The 10,067-nt window shown below is 41.5% G+C and overlaps 1 protein-coding gene across 1 annotated transcript in view; it reads right to left on the bottom strand.

Moving 5' to 3' along the window:
* Positions 1-5,372: 5,372 nt before the first annotated feature.
* LOC125029477 (ubiquilin-1-like) overlaps positions 5,373-10,067 on the bottom strand; it is a 17,432-nt gene continuing 12,737 nt past the window's right edge. The window contains exons 8-10 of the mRNA XM_047619370.1: positions 9,656-9,904; positions 8,852-8,960; positions 5,373-8,728 (exon numbers count right to left, since the gene is read on the bottom strand). Coding sequence (XP_047475326.1) covers positions 8,655-8,728; positions 8,852-8,960; positions 9,656-9,904 — 432 coding nt within the window. The 3' untranslated portion in view covers positions 5,373-8,654. The remainder of the gene's footprint in view (positions 8,729-8,851; positions 8,961-9,655; positions 9,905-10,067) is intronic.

The following is a 10,067-nucleotide window of genomic DNA, read 5'->3' as shown; positions in this document are numbered from 1 at the left end:
GAACAGGGGATGGTGGTATGATGTATTAGGAAGAATGTCAGAATGGGAGGCATCCGAAAAAGAACACTGTTGTGACATAAGCGAGTTATGTGACCATCCAGATGGGAGAGATAAAGATAATGGGGAAGGAAGAGGGAATGGTGATGCACATGGAGGAGGTGAGGATGGGGTGTTTTGGGGGAGAATGGGAGGAAGAGGGGTTGAGGGAACTTGAAGAGGAGGAGGAGGAGGAGCGAATAGGAACAGAGGTATTGGAGGGTGGATGAGGGAATGGAGCATTCTCCTGGGTCATATTTAGGAAGTTATAGATATCTTCAAGAGTTCCTGGAGGGGAGGTCTGAGAAAAAAAAAATGTTATGAGGAGAAGAGGGAGAAGTGGGTGTAGGAGAGGATGTGGTAGATGGGGTGGAACGTTTAGATTGTCTGGTGCGACAGGTAGAGTGAGAAGGGGGAGGGGTAGAGTGAGGAGGATGAGGGGTAAGCATTAGGGAAGTAGTAGAGATTGGAGTATCTGGATTTAGATTTGAAAAGAAATTTGACTGAGAGAGAGAGGAAGTAGAGATAGGATTGTTCAGGGTAGAGGGAAAAGATACTGGGGGAGATGCCGAGACATCTTGAGAAGACGGGAGGGGAGCGAGCAAAGTACAGTTTTGGAATAGACAAAGAAAATCCTCGTCGGCGTACTTTTTGTCTGGCTTCACATAGAGTGAGACCTAGTTTGAATCTGAGAACTGCTACCTTAGATTCGAGCTTGTAGGCAGGGCAGCTCCTATAAAATACATTATGGAAGCCACCACAATTGGCACACCTGCGTACCACAAATGACACACCGGCGTGACTGAGCAGAGCAATTTGAACGGTTGTGACTAAGTTGGACACATAGAAGGCAGCGGGCTGGAGCGACAGTGTTTAGCAGGGTCTCCAAAACCCCAACATTACTGACACTGACGGGGAAGGGGTCGATGTGGTCGGACACGACAGGACACTCCACTAACATCATGGAGGAAGTCATGTCTACGGAACCTGATTTTGGCAATACTGGTGTAGGACTTAAGCTGGCCTCTGGGAGGAATGTAGTGTCACTGCATTATAGTTGACGAGGCATGCGAACAGATTATTTTCACAGTCTGACCAGTCCTTGTTGTAGACAGGACAATCAGTCAGGGAGACAGAAACCGTTCTGGTACAAGAATTAAGGGAGAAGTGAGGTTGGTCAGGAATAGGTTTACCAGTGAGGTCAGTTAGGGTAGACAGTGCACGAGCTTGAGACTCGGATATAACTGTGGCAAGGCGTGAACGGTCAGAACGACTGCAAAAGGAAACTTTACCTACATGTTTTTGAAGATATTGTTGGAAGAGAAGAGTATTGTCAGACTAAGGGGTATCACAAAGAATCGATCCCACTTGGGTAGACCAAAAAGGGTAGTACTGAGGGGAGGAGGATAATAAGGATGAAGAGTAGTAATCTGGGGGGAGGGGCAGACACTGACGAAGACCGTGCAGTAGGAGATGGAGTGGATGTTGTGAATTATGAAGGGGTGTATTCTGAAGGTTGAGTAATGACCTGGGTGATGGTTAATGGTTAATGGTTAAAATCAAATAAATGTGCTAGACATCTAAGGTCATGTAGCACTATAGTAAATGGTAGTGAAGGGTGGTTGAGTTAGTGATTAGTTGTCAAAGCTGGGCAAAGGAATTGACGAGTAAATGGGTTAAGGTCGGGTAATGGTCCATGGTTAATGGTTTAAAGCAAAATAAATGTGCTAGACATCTAAGGTCATATAGCACTATAGTTGATGTTAGTGAAGGATGGTTGGGTTAGTGATTAGTTGTTAAAGCTGGGTTAAGGAATTGGTGAGTGAATTGGTTAGGGTCGGATGAGGTAATGTAAAGGGGTTAGATCAAGTGAAGGATATATATGCGTTTGAGGAAGGAAAACAGGTTGTCAAAGCAGAAAGTGTGAGATTCTGTAAGGATGTCTGATAAGTTGGGATGTCTATGTAGGGAGGACGTGGGCATGACAATAGAATATGTGGGACTGAAAGAGGAACATTCGGAAACCGCGAATGTTCCAATGAAGGATAGTTATACTTTCGTTGATTTACTGGCAAAGATTGCAGTGCGTGTTGGAGAATTTGAAGGGGAAGGTGCTAGAGGGTGCGATAAAGAATGAGGTTGGGGAGGTGGTGTTGTATCAGGAGGGGTGTCGGGTGGTAGAGGGTCTGGGGAAGAGGGTACTTGTGACATGAGGGTTTCACGTGTGTATCCAGGAGGGAGTGGAAGGGATAGAGGGGATAGTGGGAGGGTTAATATAGGTGGGGCTGGAGTCAGGGGGAATGGGTTTTGTTGGGATGGGGTAGGAGGATTGGGTGTAGGGAGAATATGAGTAGGAGGAGGATGGATATCGGCAGTCACTTTGAGTGTGGAGGGAGCGGGAGTTGTAGAATTTGAAGGTGGATAAGTATTAGTTTGGGACTCGGTTATGTAGTTCTGGATATCTTCAAGAGTTTCTGTAGTGGAGTTGGTTGGGGAGTTTTGTGAGATAAAGGTTTTCTTGTGAAGGGGGGAAGAGAAGTCTGGTGTCTGAAGAATAGAGGCAAAGGAAGGTGGAGGTGATTGTGAGGTAGGGGAAGAGGGGGTGGAACGTTTATTCTGTCTGCTGCGGGTAGTGCGGGGAGGGAGAGGGGAAGGTGTTGGGGCTGTAGTAGAGATTGGGGTGTCTGGATTTAGGATAGCAAAAGAATTTGATTGGGTAGAGATTGGAGTGTCTGGGTTTAGGATGGTAAAAGAATTTGACTGGGGAAGGTAGGAGGTATAAGAGGGGAAGTTAGATGGAGGGGGGTTGGGTTTAGGAGAGGGTGTAGGAGCTTGGGAGGTAGGGGGATTGGCAGAGTGAGCGACATTACTGGAGTAGGGGGTAAGAGAAAAGCCTTGTCGACGTGCTTCCTGTCTGGCTTCATGTAGAGTGAGTCCAAGTCTGAATCTGAGAGTTGCTACCTCAGACTCAAATTTGTAGGTGGGGCAGCCTCTATAAAATACATTATGGGGGCCGTCACAGTTTGCACATGTGCGTGATTGTGCAGAGCAATTTGATCGAGTATGGCCAGGTTGGGCACATAGCGGGCATCTGGCTGTGGAACGGCAATGTTTGGCAGGATGTCCTAAATGCCAACAATTTTGGCACTGACGAGGAGGAGGTTGGTATGGTCGGACAGGTAAGGATTCTCCACCTATGTAAACATTTAAGGGAAGGTCATGTCTACGGAAAGTAATTTTGGCAATGTTGATGGATTTCTTACGATTTCCTCTGGGAGGAATGGAGTAGCATTGTACATATGTTGCATCATAGTCTGTGAGACAAGCGAGTAAGCCCTCTCCACAATCTGACCATTCTTTGTCATGGATTGGGCAATCTGTTGGGGAGATAGAGACAGTTCCAGTGCAAGTATTGAGGGTTGGATGAGGTTCTGTAGGGATGGGATTACCACATAGATCAGTTAGTTTTGTTAATGCTATAGCTTCGTTTTCAGTTGTTACTGTGACGAGACGGGAGTGGTCGCGTCGGCTACGGAAAGATACTTTGCCTACTTGTTTTTGGAGGCATTGTTGGAAGAGGAGGGTGTTTTGAGAGGAGGGAGCTGTGGGAGGGATCACGAAAAATCGGTCCCATTTGGCTGGGCTAAATAGAGTATTTAGGATTCTTGTAGAGGTGGGGGTAGTAGAAGTGCGGGGACGTGTGGAGGAGGGAGTAGTGTTGAGGGGGGTAGTGTTACGGGGAGGTGGGCAATAAGGTTGTAAGGTAGTAATAAGGGGGGATGGGATGGTTGATGAAGAAGGTTGTGGGAGTAAAGGTGTTGAAGTTGAGCATGTTGGGAGAGTAGAAATGTCTCCTGGGGGTTGGTTGTTGATTAGGGTTGATACTGTACTAGTATGCATTGATGATGGGGGAGTTGTTGCAGTGTTCGGAGCCGTGGTCAAAGGAGAGCTGGGATTGGGGCTATTTGATAAAGGGGCAAGCCTCATTGCCCCTAAGATTGGGGTTATGTCTTCATTATTGGCCATGATAAGCCTGGAGTATGTTGGGGAAAAAATATAGTCCACCCTTGAGGGGTAAGGGCCAGGTATGGCAGGGGAATACCGTGCCCATGGTTCCCTCAGGCCGTTCAAGACTGACATAAAGTCAGCCTTTCATCCTTTCAGCACGGCTCTCACACCTTAGGAGGTGGATAGTAGAAGGGATTGATGAAGAAACTGAAACGAAAAGTATGAGTGGGAAAAAAGACTATGCAAAATTAGTTGAGTCGATGGCTGAGTCCTAAGGTTGAGGAGTTCCCCATCATTGGGTCTCAGTCTTCGTCTCCTAAGCCCCCCCACGACAACAACGGGCAAAGGATTTGGGGGGTAATGTCGGGTAAGGTAATGTATAGGGGTTAGAGCAAGTGAAGGATGTATATGCATTTGAGGAATGAAAACAGGTTGTCAAAGCAGAAAGTGTGAGATGTGGGAGGGATCACGAAAAATCGGTCCCATTTGGCTGGGCTAAATAGAGTATTTAAGAATTTTGTAGAGATGGGGGTAGTAGAAGGACGGGGGCGTGTGGAAGAGGGAGTAGTGTTGAGGGAGGTAGTGTTATGGGGAGGTGGACAATAAGGTTGTAAGGTAGTAATAAGGGAGGATGGGGTAGTTGATGAAGAAGGTTGTGGGGGTATAGTTGTTGAAGTTGAGCATGTTAGGAGAGTAGAAATGTCTCCTCGGGTGTTGATTAGGGTGGATACTGTACTAGTAGGCATTGAGGAGGGGGTATTAGTTGTAGTGTTCAGAGCCGTGGTCAAAGGAGAGCCTGGGGTCAGGGAATCGGGCGAGTTTGAATTGGTGGAGCTATTTGATGAAGAGGCAAGCTTCATTGCCTCTAATAATGGTATGGTTAATGGTTAAAAGCAAAATAAATGTGCTATCTAATAATGGTATAAAATCTTCATTGTTGGCCATGGTAAGCCTGGAGTATGTTGGGGAGAGAAATGGTCCACCCCTCAGGGTCCCTCGAGGGGGAAAGGGCTAGACACTAAAGCAGGGGAATATCGTGCCCATGGCTCCCTCAGGCCGTTCGGGACTGGCACAAAGTCAGCCTTTCATCCTTTTAGCACGGCTCTCACACCTTAGGAAGTGGATAGTAGAAGGGGTTGGTGAAGGAACAGAAACGAAAAAGAAGGAGGGGCTCCAAGCAAAATCTGACAGATTTGTGGTGCATTGACATCAATGTCACCAAATGTTAGATGAAACTGTTTAATAAAACTTCACTCTTGGATATCATGTTATACATCTGTAGATATGGCAGAATTGCACATATGGAAGGATATCAATAAAAATACTTCTCCCTAGACAAATGGTATAATGCCTGTTAATATTCAAATGAAAAAGTGTACATTCCAATAAAACCCAGTACAATTCTTGCGGGCAACATTACAATCTTTTAACGCAAGACGTTCCATAACATGGGGTACTGGAGATCATATTCTCTGCTTACAACATAACTATATAGCAGTGTCTTGAGATGAAGAGCTGTTATCATACACAGAGTCAAGAGTGGCAGAACATGCATGTATTCATCGAAAAGATGATCATCAAGTCAAGACGCAAATGCAGTGGGAAGCCATGAAGACAACCTGAATCAACTTTGCTCAAAGAACTTCACACACTAATAACATTAATGTAATGTCACTCTCAGACGTATGAAGATTTTTTTTAGACTAAACAACTGATTATAAAGAAAAAAACAGAAAGATCTAGAATAGACATTCCTAATAATTTTCAATCGAAAAAAAGACTTCCTCGCAATGAATTTTCACTTATCCCATGGATTGGTTCTCAATTATCTCCTTGTTTCCCACCACATCTCAGATGGTACAGTAATGCATAGCTTTACTTGGCTGGTTGATGATCCATGGCCAGAGAGTGCCATCAAGGGCACATACATCAGTCAATTGCCAAGTCTGGCTTAGTCAAATGGAATGCCAGCTTACACTCACACATCCAGTCAAACTATTTTTCCTACTGTGGTATGAACAAGTGTTTGTATGAACATGAGGGGCACGTTTAGAAATGAAGTGATTTATGATATTCTATTTTACCGAGTGGAATAAAAAAATAAAGAAAGGGGAAAAACAAATACAGAGTAGGCCTTCTTGGGTGCCTCTATAGCAAGGAATATATCACATATACCTGCCAAAACTTTTTTTTTTAATTCACTTACCAATTGTAAAGAAAAACACTGCTAAATACTGACCATTTTCAGGAATGCTTCAAAGTCTGCCAATGGAAACCCAATTCTTCTACACTACACAGAGTACTGAATCTAAAAACCCTCCTTGCAAAAATAAAGACCAGTAAATTTTGTCATAAATACACCCTCATTCTTGCATCTCATTTTCTACTTAGACACCTCACGTAATCCAGAAGTAATGGGGTAAAAGTAACTGAAAACGTTAATGACCATCTTGGTATTCATATGCATTTATTAAGCCAGTTTGTTCTGATAAATAGGAAACTTAAGTTTTATAAGGATCCTGATAACTGTTAATCTGTGGCTTGTGATGAATGCGACATATGTAGCAATTTATGAATACAATACCATGATGTCATTTGTTATAGTTACAAATATTCACTTTTGTCTAAAGTATATGCATGGAAAAATTTGTTTTTCAACAAGACTCACAAAAAGTTAAGAAAATAAAAAACAAACAAACAAATTGATATAGATGCTTAACAATGTAAGTAAAGTTTATACACTGTAGATTACTGTATATAAATAAGCAATGCCAGATCAACTCCTTTATAAATCATACAAGACAAAGCATTTTGATAATTAATGTCTTACATGTCAGCTGTCTTTTCTCAGTAATCACAAACTCCAGTCACAGACACTGACACAAAGTATTCCCTCTGTAGCTACTATATTCAGTCAAACACAGAAAATCTAGCTTACTGTATTATGTTTAATCTATCAAAATTCCAAACATAATTCTTTGATAAGATCCTCTGTGTCTACATGCCACAAAAATAAACACTCAACTGTGAGCTAAACATCACTGGGGTAGCTAAGTTATGACTCATAGTTCTGAATACAACTCGGCAGCTGTATGGGCCCATGTTCGTCATCTGAGCTCAGCTGGATGACTCAAGTTATTCATTTAACTAGTCTCATAGTAAGAGAGAGAAGAACAACAAGGAAAAATAAAATCTACAATAAAACTACTGGACTGGCTTTTCCCACTGTGAATTTTACTCTCATGTTTATCAAAATTCAGAAGAGATAGGCACATCAACAAAGTCTATCCTCTTTTCTTTAACATTCTGCATACAATAATGCCTATGTGAGTACAACACAATAACATCATCAGACCTTTTCCCTCTCCTACCATTTCAATTTTACAGATTAATCACCACTTCTACAGTACTTTCTGAAATTTCATACCAAATTGCACATTATGAAAGAACAAACAAGAGATTATTCAATTTCCTGTAATACTTTAATTTCTGGCATATTTTAAAATAAATTTGACATCCATTAAGTTAAAATTGAGAAGAAAAAAAACAACACCATTAAGTTAAGAATGAAATAAAGAAAAAGAAAGAAAGAAAGAAAAAAGAAAAAGAAAAAACAAAAACAAAAAAACATCTAACTGCAAAGACATTCATACGAAATCATTGTGTGAGAGAAAACAGGGTGACCAGATTGTATTAATACTGGGTGAAGAAAAAGTTGGAAACAAATTAATCAAGTTTCACACAGCAGCAGATACTACCGAACAACTATGGGTCTACCCAGTGTCACGCACAAGAGTGATCACAACAGACCTTTTGAATTCAGTACCATAAGGAAAAACTATGTCTAATCATGAAAATTTATCAATAAAATAGAAATCACCTGTCTCGGCTTTTATTCATATTCTATGCATGAAGGCAATACCTGGCTATCCTTAAATTCAGTACATATCAAAATATAATCATATATTATTATTCAGCACTCACAAATCTCTGCCACTGGAAACTTAACCAACTGCATGCCTAGCTGTTGACACTTGTTGTGTAGATTATGTACAAGATTATAACAGACTATATAAAAACATACACAGACCCTCCTACAACAAAGAAAGATAAAACTTGCTGATAATCTTTACAAATGTACTCTGACCTCACTTATATGCAGCAAACCCTAATGCATGACAATGCAGACCCACAAGTCTGATATGCTTAATGGTGTGTAATACACCAAGTCATGGGCTTCTTCCAATATAATCTGTAGATATTCAGAACAAAATCTGAAATATCAGGAGGTAAACTGACCAACTAAGATGCCCAAGTCTTATCAGCTACAGAGAGTGCTACATTGATTAATTACTCAAAAAATATGGAAAAAAGGATTATGATAATATAAAACAATGTAAAGCAAACAAAAATGAAACAACAAAATAATCAACCAGTTACATGTATTACACACATGCACAGATGCACGCACAAACACGCACACACACACACACACACACACACACACACACACACACAAAAACACACATTCACGCATTCAAACACTATCAGGATGAAACTAAAGAGGGACATGAATCTTCTGGGCTCTAGAATAGGGGAGAGGCAGTGCCTTAGCTCTGGGGGTCTAGTCGGGACAGCAGCCGCTCTACTGCAGCATTGACGTCTCCAAAAGTAGCAATAAGAGCTGGAAAGAAGAGTAAATCATTAGTTTTACTTTGTACCAAGCACCCTTTACAGTAACCTTAATGTATATCAGTGAGAGATGTGGAGTTGAGTACTGTCAATATAATAAAAAACATATACATACCCTGCAGGTTTGCTTCGCGGTTAATGAATCCCATGGCAGAAAGCTGATCTAGCTGTGATGCATACTGTTGCTCTGGGTTACCACTTCCACCTCCAGTCAGCGCTTGTGACTGCAAAAAAGTACAAAAAAAAGAATGAATTAACACAGTATCTGCACCATCTAAAATGTTTTATATTTCAACAGCAGGTTTTGGTTACCTCCTCCCTTGCTTCTCTTTCTTGTTGCGCAGAGGACCATATATATGTTCATTCCAACAAATCCTACAACATTTTATTTTTGTTTTATTAATATGATTGAGAATAACTCCAATCTACCATTTTTTTTTTACCTAATATGGATGGACTGCAGTGAAAAATGATGGATAGCAAAAGAAATAAGAGTGGAACCCAAAGATCATAAGGAAGTTCAAGTGTTCAAGCCTTTGCATACTTAAAATATGGCTTGTATGTGACTTTCTAAAGATATCTGTTAGCCTATCCACGTGGTATGAAGAAGACTTAATGTGTGTAACAAAATGGCATTGCATGACACATCTGGTTCCTTTAGTATTTAATTCCACATGGCAAAAGAAACTGACAATCAGATTTAAACAAGTAACACTGCAAAGTATTTATTTTAAGTTTTCTTTTCAGCATTGTTTATTCAATTTCAGAGGGGGGAAATATTGCCTTCCTTGGAAACCATACACCTGAAAGACTGGAAGAAAAAAGAAGAAAAATTTTTTTGCTAATCAGGATAAACATTTTAGCATCAGGACTCTTTAGAGTCTTGATGCCAAAAAGGAAGCCCTTTTTAAGTACTCACCATGGTTGACATTAGATTAGCAAAGGCATCCGTACCCGGTACAAGACCAGGTATAGATGGTGTGGTAGAGGTGTTGCCAGATGAGGCGGTGGTGGTTGTGGTAGAGCTGGTCGTTGATGCCGTCTGAGTGGTGGAAGCTCCGGGTACAATGAGGGGAGGCATGTTAAGGCCCATGGTATTGAACAGCCCAGGAGAGGTTTGTCTAAGCTGCTCTAATCCATTCTGAATCTGAGCAACTGCTTGAAGCGCCTGCAGTGGAAAATGAGGGTGTGACTACTTCCAGTTCTCATCCAGAAATTGATTAGGGATATCAAATGTGAATAAGTATAAAAACCAATGGGTAGGATATCTTACTAGCCTATCATTCTGTTTTCAAAAGCTTACAATAAAGTGTATTTGGCATTTGTGTCTG

This window comes from Penaeus chinensis, chromosome 10 (assembly GCF_019202785.1).
Source record: "Penaeus chinensis breed Huanghai No. 1 chromosome 10, ASM1920278v2, whole genome shotgun sequence".
In the NCBI taxonomy this organism is placed as follows: domain Eukaryota; kingdom Metazoa; phylum Arthropoda; class Malacostraca; order Decapoda; family Penaeidae; genus Penaeus; species Penaeus chinensis.
The sequence above is the reverse complement of the archived record's forward strand: the minus strand, read 5'-3'. Positions and strand labels throughout refer to the sequence as shown.